Source organism: Lissotriton vulgaris, chromosome 8 (genome assembly GCF_964263255.1).
Source record: "Lissotriton vulgaris chromosome 8, aLisVul1.2, whole genome shotgun sequence".
Taxonomy (NCBI): Eukaryota; Metazoa; Chordata; class Amphibia; order Caudata; family Salamandridae; genus Lissotriton; species Lissotriton vulgaris.
In genome coordinates this window covers 496,134,470-496,157,456 of record NC_141696.1, presented here as the reverse complement: position 1 = coordinate 496,157,456, position 22,987 = coordinate 496,134,470, and the positions used below count along the sequence as shown (strand labels likewise).

The 22,987-nt window shown below is 41.3% G+C and overlaps 1 protein-coding gene across 11 annotated transcripts in view; it reads right to left on the bottom strand.

Annotated features, from left to right (window-relative positions):
* Positions 1–10,311: 10,311 nt before the first annotated feature.
* Positions 10,312–22,987, bottom strand: part of LOC147697229 (F-box-like/WD repeat-containing protein TBL1X) — a 929,968-nt gene continuing 917,292 nt past the window's right edge. For 9 of the 11 annotated variants that reach the window (XM_086934318.1, XM_086934313.1, XM_086934320.1 and 6 more), the window contains one exon: positions 10,328–10,749. In XM_086934318.1, coding sequence (XP_086790444.1) covers positions 10,723–10,749 — 27 coding nt within the window. In that variant the 3' untranslated portion in view covers positions 10,328–10,722. Of the gene's footprint in view, positions 10,750–22,987 lie in introns of all 11 variants that reach the window. The other 2 variants (XM_086934311.1, XM_086934316.1) reach the window with 2 other exon arrangements.

The following is a 22,987-nucleotide window of genomic DNA, read 5'->3' as shown; positions in this document are numbered from 1 at the left end:
TATCCCTATCGAGATTTATAAAATCTGTTTAGAGGAACTGTCACCTCTACTACTACAAGTCATACAGTCTATTGGGGTAACTAGAAAAGCTCCCAATTCATGGAACAGGGCTAAAATATTTTTTTTTCTTAAAAAGGGCAAACCAAAGGAGGATAGGGGGTCATACAGACCCATCTCTCTGATTAACACTGATGCAAAAATATTTGCAAAAATTCTAGCAACCAGGTTGGCTCCCCTTATGCCTAAAATAGTCAACCCGCAACAGCATGGGTTTGTGATTGGGAGGGATACCACCACTCACGTTAATATGGCCATAACGGCGTTTGATGTGGCAGGGACGGAATCCACCTCACTCGGTATGATCTTGCTGGATGCCGAAAAGCCTTTCGAGCGAGTGGGGTGGGATTATCTCTGGTGTGTCATGACAAAGATGGGGCTCGGGGGGCAATTCGTTAAAGGGGATACGGGCGCTATATGATAATCCTACAGCTTGTATTAGCTATGGAGGGCTGACCTCCTCAGATTTTACCATCTTACGTGGCACCCGCCAAGGCTGCCTCATATCACCTCTATTATTTGCCCTTTCTTTGAAACCATTCCTATATGCTCTTCAGGGACAGCCCCGAATTGCGCCTTTTAGATCCGGCTCACAGACACTGAAAATTACGGCGTACGCCGTCGATATTGCCATCTATTCTTCTGATGTTATAGAGGCCCGACAAGGGATTACTATAGAGGCTTGTACATTTGGAAAAGTTTCCGGCTACAAGCTTAATATAAATAAAACTCAAATTTTAGCTAATTATGCACCAACGGCGGTAGTTCCAGAGATTTGTAAAGTCACCACTTACCTTGGCGTAAAGATCACTTCCAAAATAAGAGAAATTAATCATATTATTACAATGAGCTAATTAAATCTACCACTCTGCTACTAAAAAAATATGGCACAGACTCCCCTTGAACTTATTTGGCAGAATCAACCTAATCAAAATGAAGGTTTTACCTAAATTTCTTTATCTCTTTCGTTCAATCCCATTAGCACTGAATAATCTTTTTTTTAAGCAATTAGATGGAATCTTCAGCAGCTTCATATGGGGATTTCCAAAAGCTCGAAGATCGTTGGCACTGTTAAAAAACAGCTTGGATAAGAGTGGTCTCAACTGCCCTGAAGTCAAATTATATTTCTGGGCCTCGTTTGTTAAGCGTCTCCAGTCTCTACTCAATAGTGAAGACCCGTTTTTTTTCTCCATTTATTTATGTTAAAATCTGATTCAAATATGTTTTTGTTTCGAGTCAGTGACCCCAACTATTTCAAGAGAGTGAAATTTAAGACTGCTAGGGATGCAATTAAGATTTGGTCCAATATATTAGTATACTGTAAGACTACTTTTTACCACCCGAAATTACAGCTTTAGGGTAATCCGGGTTTACCTGGGGTTTTTAATGACGGTATAGCCCTTAGATGGTCTGCTCAGGGTATCAATGTTTTGGGTGACTTGTATGGCGCACTTGTGTTCTTAGATTTTCATACACTGAAAATATTGTATGACCTGCCGGAAACAATGAGATTTAAATATTTACAGATATACGACTTTTTGATACAGAAAAATACAATTTATGAAATCTTAGATTGCGATATCTGGAACGGTCTATATGCATCCAAAAATAAGTCGACTATAAGTGAAGCTTACAGGTGTCTTAGTGCTTTCAAAACGGATGACTGTTTAAAATTAGCAGAGAAATGGAGCAGTAAAATGGGTTTAAATATAACATTCAAGCAGATATCCAGCTCTTTCTCCAATAATAATAATTCCGTACGATCATCAAGTTTAAGGCTGCAACAGTTTAGAACTACATGCATGTTGTATTATACACCGGAAAGGATCTCCAAGTGGTCTCTTAATAATACTTATTGCGATTGTACTAAGTGCCCCAAATGTCAAGTTGTAGCAGCAGACTTGGAACATATGCTGTTTTCTTGCCCAGCCTTAAAGGAATTTTGGGCGGAATTACACAAAGTTTTTGAAATTAAAGAGATTCACCTACCACCTATTACCGCTTTAACAGTACTATTGGATATACATCCTGTTTCTTTGCCTCGGTCAGCACTAGATACGATTCTTTTTTCTTGTGCAAAATTAACACTAGCCAGAGCCTGGATCTCTCCCAAAACTCCTAATATTGGAGACTGGTGGTTATTAGTAAACAAAATTTACTCTATGGAGCTGTCTTTGGAAAAACTCAGAGGTGCCAGGTCACTAGGAAAATTTGGAAATATCTGGGGTGACTGTATCTAACTACTTTCTCTTTGTAATGGGTCTTCAGCTAACCGCAAACCTTGCAATATTCCTGCTGTTTTATTTCTAGTATGAATAATACGAATTGTGTTTTCTGTGTTCCATCTGTGTACTAAGTGGAATATGAAATATGTTCTCGAAATTACTTATACTTATTTTTGTAAACTTTGTCTTTCTTTATTGTATGTGTACTGGTATATTTTCCTCATCAGTTTGTCAATAAAAAAACATTTTTAAAAAAAAGAAAGTCATGTCAGATTAGTTGTCAACTTTCGCCATAGACCAAGTACTTAAAATCATAGCTAGCAGGAAATATCGGTGCTCTCCCCCACGTAGTACATATTTGCCCTAGGATTTCAAGGACAGAGAAAAAACAAGCAGAAGCTGGAAAAAAGCCTAAATACACATAAACAAAAGATTACGGGTATTCAAATAAATACAGTCGAATCAGCACTAAACTTTGGGCTTAGAATCTTTTCCTATGTGTGGCTGGTTAAGTGCATGGAATGTAAGCATTATAATGTTAGTATCATTGTATCATTGTTTACATGCTGCTTCTTTTCATCCCATTCCTTTCCATTCCCTCCCTGACCCATGATAACGTGTATTTTATTTTAAAAAAATAGCCCGTCAACTCTCGAAAAACACAAGCATGACTCAAGAAACGCCTCACATATGCAGTATGCGTGAACATACAATGAGAAAAGTAACAGGTACGAAGACACTCATACAACAGGTCTAAAATTCTATTTCGGACTCTTAATAATTGAAACATTGGACTGATGCCAACACTCACTTCGAGGCAGAGAATCCATGCTGGTCCCAGCTGTTCAGGCCCTTACTGATAACATAGGCCTTTTGTTTGAGCCTCAACAGAAGGAAAAAAAATAATAAGTGGGCCCACTTTGAGCCCGGTTCCAACCCAAAAGCCCACCTAACATTCCCGATGATGGGACCTGCATACGTCAATCTAAAAAAGTAAACACCAGGCATAAACTAAACAAGCATAGGAATAAACACAACATGCTCACACGTTTATAATATCAAAATATAGCAATTTATTCAAGACACTGAATATGATGTTCAATTCTGTCTTTGAAACAGGCGAGTTACAACACACTAGGCAGATTAAGACAAAAGGGCGGGGGGAGTAAATCGGAGGGGGTGTGTAGGAGAAAACTGAACACTTTATCCAAATGAAAATTGGGAATTTCTGAAATTAGAACTGCTTCTGGCTGAAAGTCTGACACAGACAATAAAAAACGCATTTACCAGAATGCAAAAAGTTCATGTTTTTTGGGGGCAGGTGGGGCACACACAAAAAAGCAAAAACTGAAAAAATAAAACAAAGCGGAACCTTACATTTGACGAAGTGCACTTCACTTGGCATTAAACTTAACCACATTTTAAGATATTAAAATAAAACTCCAAAGATGAAAGGTGTGTTTAACTATCAATACTTCCCACTCACCAATACGAATTCTGGGACTTAGGACTTTTGTTTTTAAGAATTGCTCTTGTTCCGGACTCACAAAATATCATAGCAGTAATGGTCTCTTTAAATAAAAATGCAAAAACAAAACAAATACATAGGTAACTACACATATAGTTTGACTTAGCATTGGTTTTAAAATCAGGGAATCCGAATGACAAGCCCACTGATTCGTAAACTCAGTGTAGTATACATCTAATATAGAAGGGAAGAGTCATTTTGAGACACCAATGGACTTAAAACCCAGGGAAAAACATTACCAGCACATTTTTTATTGTAAATTTTGTCTTGGAATCTCAGCCTTTCATATGTAAGGTAAGTCAGAGAAATCATGTTTGGGATGACATGGTGGTTCTAATTTGAGGACTCCATCTTATTTTAACAAAAAGTTTCTTCCATCCTTCCAGGACTGAAAAATCTGCTACCAATCATTAGCTTTTCCTGTATTGACCATTTACTTTTAAAGTTTTCTTCCCCAAAGATTATTGGACAGTATAGGAACTGGGGTTTCTGAAGCACTACAAAGACCATGGACATGGATGAAATATATCGCAAACCATAGAAGCATGACTTTGCTGCGTTCAACTCTGTTTTTCTGCTATCGCCAACTCAACTGCACCATGTCATTATGCCTGAACTCAGAGGGAAACTGCGGACTTCAGCACACAATGTCAAGTTCATGATCAGAGCGTGAGAGGACAGGAAAATATTCTGTATCTATAATCATTAACCATTGACTCCCATAATACATTTGCTGCACTATGGTATGTCTGGATTGGTGATGCAAACTATCAGTCTGAGAATGATAGGAGAAACACTCACATGTTGCAACGAACATTTCAGCCCAATACTGACTGATTCAATTTAAGTTCCCCCGCAGAGATTATTATATACAAGCTTGTCTATTCATGGGAAGGGGGGGAGACGATGACGTGCCATGGCTTGGTTCCTTCGCCGCATGTGTTACTTTGCTTCATAACACCTGGGAATGTCTGCTTATCCAGGTGTTATGAAGAAAAGTCCTGGCTATTATTGCACGAGTACTGGGTTGGCCAACCCCATCCAACTCAAAAGAATTCTTTAATATATCTGTGAAGACACCAACAATAACCTGTATGTGAAACCACTGTTATAACTGTATCTGTGTATGTATGTGTATATAATATACCATGATACAGCTAAACATTGGAGAACTACCAATCCCTTCTCTTTATGAGGTTGCATACAGTGTATGAACAAATGTATGTTCCTTGAAAGACTAATATCAAAAGTTCGATAGTGTAAACGTACGCTTTGTGGTCCTTGGAAAAAAGATTCTCAGATGGACTGATCCTTGGATGAGATAACACGAGGGCAAGAATTACACCTACCAAGTCCCAATTGTATTTATTCCTGCGAGAATTACCTGTAATTGTCACTCATACTAGTCAAGAACGTGAAGAGATTTATTCTTTGTAATATCTGATATGCGTGCATGGTATTTTCTACTTTTGTGTTTCCATTCTAAAAACTGATAAACACATTTATACAAAAACAAAAAACATACAAGCAGTATTGACCTGGGACACCCTGGATTTTTAAATTGTGAACGAAAATACGTGTGAAAGGAGCCATTATTTTCAGGCCAGATAATGCAAAGAACAAAAACAAAACGTCAGAAGCCATAAGAGACAAATGGCTGGAGAAGACTCCAACGAACTTGTAGCTAGTCAGGGATTGGCCCTTCTCACCTATGTTCAGCTCTTCACGACAATAGCCCCCAAGGATATGAACGCGACTCATGATAATTAGTACATCAGGTTTAAGCCTTATTCACAGACAAAGGTCATGGAAAGTGGCACTGCTCACTGCACAGCCTACTGCATGATTTAAAAAAAAAAACACGAACTTAGCCCTGCTCAAATGTACTCGCAGGTACCAGCTTTCCATTCACCTGACAGCAACTACCACAATGGTCAAAGGTTTGGGGGAAAACATTTGGGTGGCCAAGGAGCTTAGCATCCAAATACAACATGAGAATGATCTGAAGAAACTGCTTTTAAATGTCCCGCTCATACCTCAAGAGGCAGCCACTTGTAGAATTCATGATGGGTTTTGTGGCTCCTCTTTACTTGGAATACCGGTGTGGCATTCATCTGTGACATTTCAGCTAAGACCTCTGATTGAAGAAAAAAGTACCCTGGAAACAACCACACTTGTGTGTAATGTTTGCACTTCTAGGGGCCACAGCAGTAAAGCTGCCTTCGCTCAGGACAGAATCCCAACCCTAAATAAAGGATTCTGTGAAAGTGGACATACATAATTATATATAAAAAGAGAACCTAACTTGAAAAGGATTTGGCACGAGTATTATCCATGTGATGGAAGTAGCTGAAGTTTCAAGAAATGTGGAGCGGTTTCTCGAGCAAACTTGTAATACAACTCTTCTTTTAAGCCTCTAAGACTCACTCAAGGAACACCTAGTCACGGAGAGTCAAACACCTGCAGCGATTTCTTCCTTCCGTTTATAAGTCAATTTTTAACCACTCCATCCTATGTATCTAACATAGAGCTGGCTTCAAACTAATTTCACAAATTTCGCAAGCAATTGATAAGTCATCCACTACAGGATAGCCCTCCAGAGGAGAATCCTTCAGCAGAATCCTTGTTGAGGTCAGTGGATTCTACACTTGCGTACTAGTCAATTCACCACAAATCGGCAGACGTGCTATTACTGCCAATTCTGAATCAGCTCCTATGACTTGTTTAAGTGAACATGGACACCTCTGAGTATAATAAATCTAATTTCACATGTGTGGTATGCAAATGCACTCACTCCGATGAACAGACTTGCTATGCAGATACTAGCGGATAGTATTGTCAAAAAAACAGGTAGAAAGTCAATTTCTCAGTCGCATATCCGAGTGCACATTAACATGTCCTGCCTACACAGGAGTACCTTCTGTGTCTGTGGAAACCTCACACAGGAATCTGGGCAAAGCAATAAGGTGCAAGAAGAGTCCTGTCTACATACCATTTTTCTCTATCACATACCAAAATATTTTTTTTCTGTCCAAAATGTGACTGATCAGTGGATTTTGCAAGTCTACGTAGGAGGAGGAGGATAGAAGAACACTCTAGAACAAGAATTGACTGAGCCTGTGGAAGTTACAATGAGAAAAATACTATAGTTTCTGTTTGTGACGTTAAAACAGTTAATGAAAAGCAACGTCTGGTGGATCCGAAGGAGAAGGAGGGGTGCATCAAAGCCTGTAGTCAGAGAAGTTTTTTTTGCCACTGATTAAGTCCTAGATAATCTTGCGAGAGTCCTCTGGGACATAAAGAGGTCTAGAACGAAACAGGATAGATTTCCTTGATGGTTGTGTTTATTCATTTGATGATCGTGCAATGGAGTTAAAAATGGAGACCACGTCTCTATGTAGAAGGCAAAGCACAAGATATAAGAACTGCTGACCCCTCACCTTTATCTTCGCATCAAGTAGTCTCAATAAGCTGGACATTTCTGGTGTGTAAAGAGTGGCACAGTTTAAAGGCCTCGGGAAAATAATGGTTTGCAACTAATCATTTATCAATGGGAGAATGTCTGGATACAAAACACGCTTTGCAGTTATAATGGGAAATTTTGCTAATAAGGGCGGGGCCTCAGCTCTGAGGAGAAATGCCCTGTCCCAGCCCACTTTGCAGTTAAGAAGCCAGTCTTAACTTTGCCTAGTATACCGGTGCCCATCACATGAGATAATTTCAGAAGATAAACCCTTTTTAGTTGGAGATCTTCTTTCCACAAGATTACGGACATGGACTATGCAAGACACAAACTCATGTACCTTTTGGAGTGTCAATTAAAGCTATAATCCACCCAGTGCCCTCTACCAAGCCATGAGGTGTTTCAAAAACATTAAAACTATGTTTTACAATTTTTTCTGGTACCCTAAATGACCCCCCCTGATAAAATCTGACCTTCACATTCCTAGAGAGAAAACGGTGTTGCTGAGATCTCACACATGATAAATTGTCATGGAACTGAACCACTTATTTATTACAACCTGTTTTTAGCCTGATTGCAAAAGACTTCGACTTAGTGAGCATGCAGAACAAAAATGTCCTGCACAGCATAGATGAGGACTAACCAGCATTAACTCATCCAGCTGGTTGGCCCTTAGAAACAGCATGGGATCTCTCGTCATAGCCAGCTTTTTACATTGATGAAAAATCCTCTACTGGACTGGAGAGACTGATCATGAAAGGGGCTGAGTTAGCTGTCAATGGAATAGGCAGTTTAGTACAAAATGCGCATGTCCAAAATAAATCGTGCCTGGTGCAAAGATCAAGAGCAGCTTACCAGCCTCAAACAACTGCAAGAATGGAAGCCTGCCAAAAAAGGCATTTGTTGAAATAAATAGAAACCAACACATCAAAAAGGTTTTAGTCAATATCGGATTAAAAAAATAAACTTCGTTATATGAGAAAAATTGAGCAGAATATCTGATCTGATGTCAAAAATGTGAAACAAGTAAAAAGAGATTTTGGATTACCACCAATATGCAGACTGAGAAATAGTCAACGAGGCATAGCCACACCACACCACTGATTTGGATGGACAATTGCTATATAGCGTATCAGTTTTAATCACAGACTTGTGCTCACAGATGCACATTTTTTAGAGGTGCAGCCAAATTTCAATTTGCATGCTACTACACTTTCTTCTTCATGCAGCGGAGTATGCAAAAGAAGTAAAGAATGCTACCCTATTGAAAGGTATTGGTGAGGCTTGGGTAGGGAGACAAACAGATGGACCTCTGCTCCACAGTAAGGCCTAATTCTCCACGGTTGTTTTTCATCACTAGAAGCTCATGTGCAAGATGAAAGAAGGTATGTCTGCATTCGTTAGGCTGGGGTATGTCTTTTCTCTGGCACTGACATCATGTTATCGACTTGTGAAACAAGGTGCGAGCTGTCATGTGAATCAATTTAGTCCCATCTGCCTTTTTGAATGCACCTTATGGAGCTCTCTGGTTTAAAGTAAGCTATTCAACCCAAAATGTACGTTACCAAGACAAATAAAGGGTTCTTAATGCCCCAGAAATTCAAAAAGTTTGAACAGATTGAAAGCAGAACAAATATGCAATTACAATAAAGAAAACGTATAAATATGTTCGATGCCACCACTTATGGGTCAGAAGAACATTTAGGTCTTGAGTTTTGGCCCTTACATATTTACTGGGCAATGACAAAAGATCATCTTTATGAGGAACTTTTAGGGCAAATACTAATTAGGTTTTCAAACATCTCCACCTCTTATTATTACAGGCCCTCTACCATAACACACACTTTTTGGTACTACAGACAAAGGAACCTTTAATAAAAAAAAATCAAGGGTATACTATTTAATTGATATCTTTGACACAGGCCTAATTGTATCTGCCATTTTGGAACATTATCCATTGAAAGGAATCTTCCATTTTGGAATCTTGCATTTTGAGAGGTATTTACTTTTTGAGCCCTCACTGGCATCCAGTTTAATAGGACTTCATGAAAGAAGCTGAACTTGGGACATTTAAGTATGGCCTTTAGTACCTGGATGGTTTATTTGGGTTGTGCCTTCAACTCAATTCCTTTACGTTTGGTTAAACCAAACACTGTTTTTCCAGCAACCTTCTTTATTTATCAGTTATGGCTAAATTCACAGCCTTACAACATGAAGCCAGTCTAGTAGGTGCCTATTAAGTTAAAATGCTAAAATCAGCCTTGCTCCAAGGCACTTGCGGGTTGTGATCACTCCATAAACTGCTGCAAAGACTTCCTATTGCTTCCCCATTTAAAAAGTACTTTTAACCTACGAGTCGCTACATAGTGAGGTTACAATGAAAGTCCTCAAACTGCTAAACCTTGTCAATGTTTGCTGAATTTTTACAAAAGAGACAAGAGCTGCATCTTCAGTGTGGTTCCCCACATTCCACAATGTGTTAGACCTTTAGAACATAGCTTTAAACATAAAAAATATTTAGTTTTTCAAAAAATACAATGGGATCACTATTTTAAAGTTCATATTTTTCTGTAAAAAGCTTAGCTAGCACTGCATTCTTTCATAGAGCACTTGTTACACAATATGCTGAAAGTGCTGTCGAGGTGCTAAAATCTGAACGATGGCTATTAAAAATCAGAGGGTGAGAATTTGGGGGAAGGAACAGGTGAGGGTTAGGTTGAAGAGGCAAAGAGGAAGCACTCTGTCAAAATTCTGTTGTCAACATAGCTCCTTCTATTGCAGACTTTATAAGCAATTTATCAGTACAATATTAAAGCCTACTGTATTTGAGGCCACCACATTCTCATAGAAAAAGAAAAAAACATGGAACAATAAGTAGTCTAAAAAGTGTTGTGATTACAAAGTCACATATTCCAACAGTACAAAGTGAGCTTGAAAAGTCCTTTGGGATGTCAAGTGTAGTGTCCACATTATAAAGAGAAAAAGAAATAGAAAGCACAAACAGGGAGAGGTTTCCCTTTTGGTTTATCACAGCGTTGTTTTTCTTTTTTTTTCTTTTTTATATTTTTTATTTTCGTTTTTCTTCTTTTTATTTGGCACAGCTACTTAGGCTGTCATAGTGAGCGAGCAAGTTCTGCCATAAGAAACCAAAAAAGTGCAATTTCTGAAGATGATGCATTTCCGGCTTCAAAGTTAGAGCGTGGTCCAAGGTGGTGTCATTCCCACCCCTGTGAAATGACTTGTAGTCTATTTTAATTTTTTTTGTTGTCACCTCCATAAAGATCATGAACAAAATACTTTAGGTTTCTCTGCAATAGACAGAAAATTGAATTGTACATTCTGACTTAGTCAGGTTTGTACGATTCTGGGAGGCTAGCAAAAGTTGAATGTCTAATCCCACACACACTGATGTGGTCCATCTTTGAACATCTTGAAGAAAAGTTCCATTGTCACTTCCGCAAATCAAGAACACAAACCTAAAAGAAGAGAAAAGGAACAATTATACATTTGTTAAAAGAATGTTTCTTCACACTTTTTAACAGATACGTGTTGTTGACTAACTGTAATGAAGCAGCACTCTTAATTATAAGGAAATGCCCCTTTCCAATCATGTTCCTGGAACACAGAGCATTACAATAAGTAGTGTTTTGTCAGAGGAGAAGCCACTCATACTGGATCCAAATTCAATTTATCCATCAATATCTTGGCTGATGGTGTGCTACAGTAGCTGCTAACTCCATTCTGTGTTTCTTAATTGCGGTAGTAGTAGTGTGTTTGCTTTATACCATTTTTTGCTGGGATTAGTTATTTCCAACCTACGATGAAGAATCCATGAAGGGAAAACTTAGATGCTGGATCATGTTGATAAACAAATCCTATGTTTAAATGCACCCTACTTGGACGTGCCTATACATCTGTGGTACAGGCTATGATTTCTATTAACCTACGTCCTAGATCAGAAAATGAAATGTCTCAAGTGTACACAGCCAGCTGATTTGAAGTGGTCAGCAGTGGGGGGGTAAATTAAAGCTTTACATTTTTCATGAAAGGAATTCTGAGTAAGGATGCAAAACAGTAAGGGCCTAATTACGAGCCTGGTGGTGGTAAGGCGGTGGCGGTCCATTCTCCACCGTACCGGAGATCCGACCACCCTATTACGACTTGGGCAGTCAGATCATAATTGGACCGCCGTTAACTGGTGGGGGTGCGGCGTTCAGGGGCTATGTAATATGCAGGTGGTGCTACTGCAGAACCACAATATATATTACAAGTTTCAGGACTGCCAGGGGTTTCATGGAGGTCTTTCCTCCACGAAAATGCAGGTGGGCTGAAACAAAGGGAGCCCTACAGGGCCCGCTGTGCTCCCTCAGCCAGGGGATGCATGCAGGACGGCACAACATGTGCCCCCTTCAGTGCATGCACCCAGGTTTCTGAACAGCATAGACTTTCAAGTCCATACAGTGCTGGAACCCAGTTTGGTGTTCCCATTGCGGAGCCTCTTTCAAAGGCACCGCCACCTTTGAAAGACACATTGTAGCAGAATCGCCACCCCGCCCACTCGCCAGCTAACAAAATTGTCTGTAATCTGGTGGGCGGGCGGCAGCAACCTTCAGCGGAGCGGTGGCACAGAGGTTGGCACCACTGCTCCTACAAAAGTTGTAATTAGGCCCGGAGTGATCACGTGTGGAAGTTTAAATATTTGTGTTGAGAAAACTGACCTTAGTGAAAATTCCCGGTGTGAACTCCACTTGCGTAAGTTGTGTTTTATAATACAGCCATTAGTGATCCCAGCTCATCAGGCCAGACCATCAGAAACAGCCCATACCTCCAAAGGCTATGCATGTGCCATGTCGAGCTGTAGCCTGTGATACTACGTCCAATGTTAAAGCTTTTTCTCCCTAGCAAAGCTAGTACTGCACATTCATTGTGTAGGATATAAACCAAAGTATAATTTACCAAAGATTAATTCCGAGATGCAAAGGTCACAGAGACACAGTCTCAACAATGCATTATCTGCGAATTGTGAGGAAAAGAGGGCATCACAGTCACATTACCCTAGTCCTAGTGGGACCACAAGTACACTCGTCAATGATTTGTTATCACTCATGTGGTATCAAAGTATTCAACGGTTACTGCTTTTGCTTGTTAAGTTGGTAAGCATTCGTATTGTGGAAGGTCTTCATGAGGGACAGCTTACACCATGTGAACAACATGTAAGGCACTCCAAGTAACAGACTAATATCCACCACTGAAATTACCTCATATTTCATCATATTAATTCACCACTAATCCTTTATAGGCTTCCAGAATGCGTCAACAAGTGATAAATAAATATAAACCTTTGTCTTCCTCTATCCTTCTGCTATCATTCCAAATCCAAATAGCTGAATAACCTATCCACCACTTAAAAAGTACTTGCGGAGGAGGAGCCAAGATGGCGGCGGAGACGGACGTGTAGTCGCCCGGCTCCCCGAGCCTGTGATTCCTGCGCCACTACCCTGATCTTAATCCTGCCACGGCGCTACTGCGGGAGGACGAGAGAAACGCGCTGTTGCCGGGGGTGTTTCCCCGGTGTCCCTACCGGCCCGCTAGCTGATGAAATCGAGGTGCTGACGCGATCGCCATTACCGAGCCCTGAGACCGGACCCAGTGTTGCTTTGTTCTGCCGGGGACGGCTTGATCCCCTGAGGGTCGACGGCGGAGCAACTCTGTTATCTCTTCCCCGCTGGCCTGGTGGCTGTGACGGCGCCTGCATTAGCCCCCCTCCACTGGACAGTGTGCTTAGACCGATTGTGGGTCTAGATTGACGTCCCTCCTCAGTGCGGTGCCGAGGTGAGTCGCGCTTCTCCTTTCCTGGCCGGCACGGACCTGGCCGCTTTGGTTTGCTTTTGTGCTTCTCCCTGTTGGTGCCCGCGCGAGGGGGACTCTTGTGTGTCGTCACTTGACGGTGGCTGGCCCGCGTTCCGCTGAGGACGCATTTACACTGTCCGGTGAGGGATTCGCCAAGGGGACCGGTGAGCTCATTAGGGTGCCTAACATGGCGGCTGCTCCCTCTACAGAACTGGCGGACGGCATCTCGGCTCCCGACTGGACTGCCCCGCACAGTCTCGAGAGAAATGTGGAACATTTTGGTGCACCCAGGATTGTAGATACAATGGAACACCAGCCTGCTTTAACCTATGCCTCCGTTATTGCCGCGATTTCCGACTTGAGGGCGGACTGGCGCAAGTGTTTCCAAGCGCTTGGGGCAAAGTTGGATGAAGTTGCTATTGGATCGGGGAGTGTTCTGGATGTCGGCTCTTCTTGTTGCACCGATCAGCCCCCCCTCTGCATCGACAGCGACACATTGTTTCCGCGGAACTGTACAATGGAGCAGCTTTCACACAGTGCTTACTCCAATGGACCGTCGTCAGCTTCTCCTGTGGAGGCTACACTGTTTCCCATCCTGCCACAGTTAACGCAGTCGGATACTGTATCGCTGTGTTTGTTCAAGGCTCCGCTGGCACTGCAACTGTTTTCGTTGACTATGAATGTCACGCATGGTGCGCACTCACTGTGTTATTTTTTGCTACCCCAGGCTGACATTGGAACGGTTTGTTTATGGTTTGCCATCAATGTATGGGACAGGCGGGGTCCATTTTGTGCTTGGGGAACTTTGTCTTGTCGAGGGCGGCCATCTTACCCCTTTGTCCATGCGGGGGCGGGACCATTTTCTAGGCCATGCTCAGGGGGACGATTGAGATCCGGCCAGGGTTAGGGAGGTCCTCTCCTGTGTACTGTGACTGAAGGCGGAGTGGGGACCCGGGTTGGGACGCTTCCTCAACGCGCGCTGTTGCGCTGTGGAATATCTCTCCTTATTTTCTTTAGTTCATGAAGATCCTGGTTTCATCGTTCTGTGAAGGGTGGGGGTATTCAGTGGCCGGGGAGCACGGGAGACTCAGTACTTGGCCCTCATCGAATATTTTGTTGTTAATTGTGGCAATTCCTAATGTGGGGTGGGGGTGGGCACGTCCTATTGTATACTTCACTGAGGGGGTGGTCTTTCATGTGCTGACCCGGTAACCTGGCTGTGATTACTCCTGTTCCCCCCCCTTTTTTTTGATTGTATGCCTACCGAATTCATTGCTCTGCATGGCGTAGGGGTTGCATGGGGCTGGAGGGTCCGGGAGATTCGATCTTGGGTGGGCTCCTCCCCGCCTTCCCTTTTCTCTTTGGGAGTGGTAGAAGGGTTTATTCTTTTTTCCTCCCTATATTTCAAGTGTTAACTTCCCTTTTCTTTCTTTCATCTTCCTTCTCTCTCCCTTCCTTTCTTGGTCTATATTTCGGGTTCTTTACTGGGCGACAGACACACTGCGGGGGGGGGGGGTAGGCCGTAGCCTCCGCATTGGTGTAGGGTGGGGGGTTAGATTTAGGTTTCATCATTTCATTTCTATGGGCCTTATTTTTTCTAATTTTCTGCGCTTTCTTACCTTGTTTCTGTCTTGGGTCCGCGATAGGGGTTAGCAGGGAGTGGGTGGCGCTGTGGGTGGGGCGTAAATACTGACTGACGTTCTTGTTGTTTCCTTTACGCCGCCACATTGCCCGGGGTGTTAAATTTCATTGTGGTTCCATTGATGATGCTGCCTGCTCATGTTGTGAAGCTAATGTACGGACTCAATTCTCCTACGTTCCTATTCTTCACTGCTTATATTTTGACCGAAAAAAAACTTTTATAAAATTAACCTTCACTGCTCCTTTTCCTCGGCGACATAATTCCATTCTGTGCCATGTCCATTGATAGTTGCTAAATCACCTGATGACGCTGGGGAACCGTATTGCTTGCACTTGTGCTTCAAATGTATCGCGGCCGGCCTGACGGTTGTGAGCCCGTATTTGTCTTACTTATGCACAATAAAGGTTTTCCAAAAATTTTAAAAAAAGTACTTGCATGTTTCACTATACTAATTCAACACTAATCCTCTATGGGTCCTGGAGTAGCGTGCTACCCGCTGAAAAAGCGCTTCGACGCTCGTCAGGGGTAGTAAGCGCTATATAAATGCAATTACAATCGAATACAATACAATACAGGGGCTGCAATACAGGCATGTAGCACATACAAATGGCTGCAGAGATGGAGTTCTGGTGTCCCTTGGTGTTCCACAATTTTGCATTCACAGCTGTCAGCAAACAAATTAGTCATTGAATCCTCTCGTATGATTGAGGGTTGAATTTTTGTGAATCTCCGAAACGACTCTATGCACTGGGCTCTTTGATGCAAGACTCTGGCAATGCGTGAATTTAACATTTTTAATCAATTATGTGAGGCTTTTACACAGAAGTAAAATGTCCTAAATTCATAAGCACTATCTGCTAGCACTGAGCTGCAATAATAAAGCAGGACTTACTTAACTTCAAAATTCACAGCATTAATTTAAACTGCAGAATCAGATTTAAGTTTTTTTGTTTTTTTTTCCCAAATACTAGTGGATTGATAGACCAGGCGTGCGGATCATTCCTCGTACTGAGCAAACTGTTTAAAGGCCAGGACAACCAAACATTACAATGGGCAATGTCCCCGTACCTACCATAATAATGTGAAAGGTAACCAATTCTATAGCAAACTGCATTTGCTAATCACTTGAAAAACGGTACCTATAGTTGCTCAACTGAATGGTAGTCATTTTCCTGACTTAGGATAACCAGAATGCTGTGCCTGTCGTATCATGGCTAATCCTGCAAAGGAATGTGTCTTTTTCAGTCATAAACATCCCCTTCTTTACTGTGAAAATAAAGGCAAACCCCAAGCATTCGCAATTGTTTCTCGCAGTCGACAAAAAAGCTAGGACTACTCAGGGGTCAACGCAGCTTCCTAAAAAAAAACAGTATCATAACTAATGTGAAAGCATCAGTGCTTTTGTTCTATGATGACTTGTAGAGGATGATTCATAATTTAACTCATAATTTTTGTCACCATAATCCATAACTTACAATTGATGTCCTTTAAGCAGCACTGATGAATTAAACAAACGTTGAACTAACCTGCAATTCAATGATGTTGCAGCCATTTTAATTAAGCTTTTAAAAACGTTTAACAAGCATTTGCAATGCAATAGGTCTCACAATTTTCGGGATTTTGATCTATTAGATTAACCGTTTCTAAAGAAAGGTCTGCAACCGCTATCAAAGTGAAAATGTGGTATTGGGCGCTTTTACCAAAGAAAGCATTTGTTTGTCAAGTTGACAAACAAGTGCTTTTTTTTGTAACAGCGTCTGTGAAAGCTAACATGGCGCACTAAATGTGCTGAATGTTGCAAGAAAGCATGTAGTGCCTGCAGTAGGAGAAACTCATTCAAGAAAATAGTACTTACAGACTAAATAAGATGTACCGTGTAACAACTGAAGTAAAAGGGCCAGTCGTCATAGGAAGTTCCAAATGAAGACAAGGCGATACTAAGGCGGGACTAACAAGCCAATTATTTAGAAGCTAGCATTTAGGAGGGACAATGATAAGTCAATGTCAAATCTGGGCGGAGAGTGGGCGGGGCTTCAAGTACATACTCGAATACAGCATGCCTCGCAGAGCAGCGCATGCGCTGTCCAGGCTCGACTTAACAAGCACCATGCAATATTAGTCTTACCTTGGTGCAGGAAAGGGTTGCCCCATGTTTTTTTCCATCCTAATTTAACTGTACTTTTATATACAGTTTGTGGCAGGGGGTTCTCCCGTTTGTTTAGATACACATCAAAGTGTGTGTGTAATATCAAAACCAAATATTCAAGTAGAAAGAATGATCACAGGCCAGACACATGCCTTTTTTGCGGCCCATGTGCAATACTTAAGTTTGCACCTGAAACACTCTAAGACATGCTGAACAAGTATATGCAACTACCACCATCAATAAGTGAGTTACTATCTGCAGAAACCGTTTTGCAACATGACCTATATTACAGGCTCACGTCGCTTAGTTAGATTGAAAATGTTGCTTTTCTCTATGTTTTTAAATAGTGGACGTCATCAAAGATCTTGTCAACAATGAGACACACCTAAGATGTTGAATGTGTATTTAAATGCTATGCATATACTATAAAATAATGTTGGTCCTCACTGCACCTATGTTAGAGGTTAGAACCTTCCTACATACTTAAAACACCACATGCCCTGCCTGTGTCTCTGCTGCTGATGTTCAATGAGTACAGTAATGTTTTATAACTGTGGGTGCAGAACTTCAGGCCTTTACTCTGGATAAGCCCAGTAAACGTTGTTATGTTAATTTCTAGAGCACACCCAATCACCTGTGAGGGTATCCAGGCACAGCGTGGGGGGAGGCCTGAGGTGGGAGGAGGAGATCATGCCTGTTTCGTCTGGAACAGCCATGTCTCGAGGTTCTTTCGGAAGTCCCTGAGGGAGGGGGAGGTTCTAAGGTGTTTCTGGCGTGTGGTCAAAATGGGTCAGTGGTACCTTTTTTAGTGTGTTTTGGGACCTGCCCTTAACTCCAATCCTTGTACAAGAAATGGGGTTGTGTCCGTCACTGTAGCCGGGTAGGACAACGTTAACTTTAGAAAATGAGGAACCCGGTCACTGTTTATTTCTACCACTTTTTATTTTGAGCAGGAAAACACCCTGTGGTAATTAATCCTTCGGTGATGAATACACTTTTTTATTTAGGAATACAATTTGCAACACTTTTTTGTGATCTTTTTCAGAAACAGTCTGAGGTTTGTTCGTTGCCATACAAAAAAACATAAATTTACATATTTTCTGAAAACACTTTTTACAATACATACACAATTGAATTAAATTAATCTGTTGAACAAAAACATTTACCACAAAACAACATTTGTGTTAAGCTCCTAGATAGTACCCTACCAACTAATTCTACTACCAGGCCTACGTGATCCTGATTTCATCTGATTTAAGCCTGGTATCGCAAAGGACTAAACTTAGTATACATTCTTCATTCGCAAAGGACTAAACTTAGTATACATTCTTCATTCTATTGCATTCAAAAGAACTTTCTAAGGCCTTTGCGCAGACTGTATTCGTGTTTACGACGAATGTGCCAAAGCTGACGCATTTCCAAGCCTGTGTCTCATTTAGCGGGCCTTTCTTCAGGGCTTATAGTTGGGTACCTGTATAAAAATAGGGGGGGATACTTTAGTGTGGGGTCTTCAAGTATTGCGTCACTGGAAGGGGGTTGTTCACAATTGTTTTTTACCTTCCTGCGTTGTGTGTACAAGTCTGTTCTAGTACATTCAGACTCTTGACTGGCGTTTTGCTTTGTTCTGTAAAATAGAACACAGAAATTGTATCTGTTTTCTGTATTGGGGACATTATGTCACAGGGTTTTGTTTGTGAATCGCTCACAGTGTAACTTACATTTTTATGGTTTCAGTTGCTACATGTCGTCTGATCTACGCTTTCGCGTCTCTGTGTGAGGTGGCTCACCGAGTTCTGAAACATTAAACCAGAACTGGTTTAAACTGATGAATCTAATTGTTTATTAGAGTCTACAAAGAATTTTTCTAAGGGTGGCTATTACTTACTTGAAGAATTCCGTGTGCTGGCGGGACGCCGAACTATCATTTAAGGAAGGGCGTCACCTTTTCTTTTCATCTGTTTTGCCGCATGCACTGTGGAATTTAATAAAATGATCGAGTTAGCGAACTTGTTTACCGCGAAGCGAGGTATATTATTTTCTATCTCTGCTTCGGGTGAGTCATTACCTGTATTGCCCGTCGTAAACACGAATACACTCTGCGCAAAGGCCTTAGAAAGTTCTTTTGAATGCAATAGAATGAAGAATGTAGACTAAGTTTAGTCCTTTGCGATACCAGGCTTAAATCAGATGAAATCAGGATCACGTAGGCCTGGTAGTAGAATTAGTTGGTAGGGTACTATCTTGGAGCTTAACACAAATGTTTTTTTGTGGTAAATGTTTTTGTTCAACAGATTAATTTAATTCAATTGTGTATGTATTGTAAAAAGTATTTTCAGTAAATATGTAAAATTTATGTTTTTTTGTACGGCAACGAACAAACCTCAGACTGTTTCTGAAAAAGATCACAAAAAAGTGTTCGAAATTATATTCCTAAATAAAAAAGTGTATATATCACCCAAGGATTAATTACCTCAGGGTGTTTTTCTGGTCAAAATAAAAAGTGGCAGAAATAAACAGTGACCGGGTTCCTCATTTTCTAAACTTAACTCCAATCCAGCATATTTGAAAAATGTTAAATGTACGGTTAGATCCATCTGGCAATATTAAGCCTTGAGTTTGTCATGCCCGGCCACAGAGCTCTCAACAAACCCCTTCTACTGCCCAAGTCAAAGTGTTATATCTTTGTGAACATGGTGCATTGGGTAAAAAGTGACTAGGGATGTGCGAGGGTGAGGAGCAAGCTAGGCTTCAGATCTCTAAAATGGGTTACCCATTTGTGGTGTGCCAGAAACAGAGGCACTTGTTGGACTGCACCCAAGCATGTTGTCGGTCACCTTGGAGGAGGTGAAGCCACAGCTCTAAAGAGGAAAGCATTGGGACTGTGCCTTTGGTGAGGTCAGGCGTCCTCTTAGAAGTATAAAGAATATGCAAGACCTCAAAGGAAACACCTGCCTGGTTGCGGCTCTGAGGAAAACCCTACAGCAGGGAATCCATTTCCTGAAGCAATGACAGAGAAAGGCGACTCACAGAAAGCAAGCGGCTCAACATGAGGGAGTGAGGTGACTGAGCGAGAGGGGTTAGGGCAATGATCAGTGGGCAGAAGCAGGACTGTACTGAGAGATGACCCGCTAAGAGTGGCGTACAGGTCTCCCCATAATAATATCAGCCTGAGATCTACCACTGAATAGATACCAGTGCTGAGATTCGTTCACATATGAATGAGAAGAGGATTATTTTCCCATCTAGCATCACCATAGCATCTTGGCGTGGTGTGCTGGTACATGCAGTGTAGTCTACCACCATTCCCCATGATATTGAGAAATATGCCGTTCACACTTGGAAGAGGGGTCTGAATCTGGTGACTCACTCTAGTCCTCTGTCGATGCTCTGTAATTCAAAAACACATTCTTAGAGTGCACAGTATGTTGCCTGACACCAGTGGCATTTCATGCTGCGTCATCTGAGAGTGGAAGTGCAGACTCCAGACCTTTAGCTGTTGGGAATCCACATAACTGAGACTGATCTCAATTCTAACACATTGTGGGGCTCTCATTAAACATTTAAGGCCCTTGTGAAACTCTAACTCCAAGGAGCAAGCCCCCCTAACACAAAGGGCATGCATGCAGCAGAGTAACTCGCCATGCAATGCACGAGCCGAGATACTGCCATCTCTTGCCATAATAGCGGCCCCTGATACAAAATCCAATGCTAGTCAACACACTATGAGAGAATTCTCATCTCTACTAGTGAAAAAACCCATAGAGATGGCCTCACTCAATTCAGACGTATGTTTAGTGATGAGCATAGCCAACAATGTCCAAAATGTTTAGAATATGGTCAACCATTTAGAAGTGAAGAGAGACAAAAGCAGATCAATCTGTGGAATAAAAAAATACAACTACTCGAAGATACAAAGACCCTGCTGCACATCTGAGAGGACCCTTTCGAAAATAGATCTTTCCAATTTGGACAATCTGCATATCCATGGAATAGCAGTGGCTTTCAAAAGTTGAGGATCGTGAGGTGGTCGACAGAATTTCAAACTCTGATGAGCATGAGCTACAACTAGATTGCACCCATCAGAGCCTACACAGTGTACTAAACAAAGACAGAGGCATATTTATGAGTGTGCAAGTTAAGGAATACAGGACAAGACAGGATTTGGACGTCAGAAACACAAGTGTAGGAATACTTCAACACACGTTTCATTCAATCGTAGCCAAATGTCACAACATTAAAGAAATCATAGCACACCACTGGAAGGAAAACATCCAATACAGATGGGGTTTGCCCTTTAGGCTTGCCTTCAAACTTGGCGACACCACCCTCGTGACCACCAGGAAGAAAGGAGGTACAGATCATGCTAGGTGTGATGAAAGGATTTTAATGGCACACCTCTCCACGAAGAAGCTCATAGCTACAAGACAAGGATTCAGAACTAAGCAAGACCCAAACTCACTTGTACTGAACAGCCGTAAAATGGATGTAGTAATGGAAGCAAGAAAAGGAGCTTGAACTTGTATCTTGAGTGCAAGAGGTCTCAGCATGGTATATTGAACAAACTGGAGTGATAATATGAATGATTCTTCAATAGAGGGCAGGCTGCATTCGTTATCACTCTCCTGACCTTGCCTGGTTAAGTGGTCTTCTAACACGCACTACTGGACCCTCTGATTTCCATTCAATAATAACTTTTCAGTTCTATGAATATTTGGAGGGGAGTGGTGGTGTTGCAATCTAACCTTTATGCATCTTTCATGACTACGAGTCACTATTGCAGGTAACACAATACCTACTAGAACATCTTCCCACAGTAACAAACACATTGCTTGGGTATCCCTATACACTGTGAATCCTGAGAGGCATGCTTGGGGGGAGGGGAGGAGGGTTATGATAGTAAACAGATGCTAACTTTATAAAACCTGAATTGATATAGACACGGTTGAGAACTTTATGGACTTATGTTTCTTGAAAATATACTTTTTGTTATCTTTAATGTTACAGATAAATTAGAAAAATCATGTCCTCATGAAGGCTCTTATCTCAAAACGTGTCAGTGACCGCTCAGATTGTTCATTGAGGAAACAATGTATAATTTTCTTTAAAATCAGAATACAATGGAATTATTTATATTTATAAATTAACAAATAAAAAACATTGCCATCTTAAAAGACTCTAAGAAATGGATTGTACTGCCATCCATCTATAAGGTGTGCAGTACTACTGGAGGAGACACCTTATATCTATGTTCCATATATTCAAATACCCTGGAGGGCAGGGATTTTCAAAAATGGCACACTTAAAATCAATATATAAAACCTAATGGAATGCAAGTCACAGAATCATAGGTACTAGGTATGCCTAGTGGCCTCATGTGCCACCCCAAGTACCCTCCGACAGTAATCTTTATTGAGTAGTACCGTCAAATTAGAGAACATTCAAAAACAGGTAAGGACAATCTATTTTCACATGGTATGGAGAGCAGTGCCTCTTGCATCAGCAAACTATGGCACCGAACGCCTTCATTCGCATTGATTCTGAAAAGTACAGACATCTCATCAATGAGGGTAAAGTCTGACCAAGAATATGAGGGGATTAAATACTCAGCCTAAGGGGTTGTTACACCAGGAGATGCTCAAAGTTTCTCACTTAGCACTGAATCGTGAGATGCACAGCTTTCAAAGTGGCACAAATCAATGAAAGTCAATTAATTTCTAAGAATTACGCAATCCAAATTTCACTTGAACTACACTTCTCCAATGGCGATTGGGCTGCATTCGTTTGAGCCCTCCACTCGTTTTTTATTATGAGCCCTCATATCACACACGCAGGTGAATTGTGACCACACATACTGAGAGTGAGCAGAATGTGCTTTCAATTATCTGTGACAAAAGTAAATTAGCAATGGCCTTGAAGACACCACAGATTTTTCGGGTGGTTTGTATTTAGCTAATAAAGAAGATATTTAGAGCGCAGGTTTATTCTTTAGCCCACTCCAGCACACTGCAGCTTGACCAATGTCAATGTGCAGACTGTTCTTTTCAAATTGTTATTCTGTCTTCATCTGCTTCTGTAC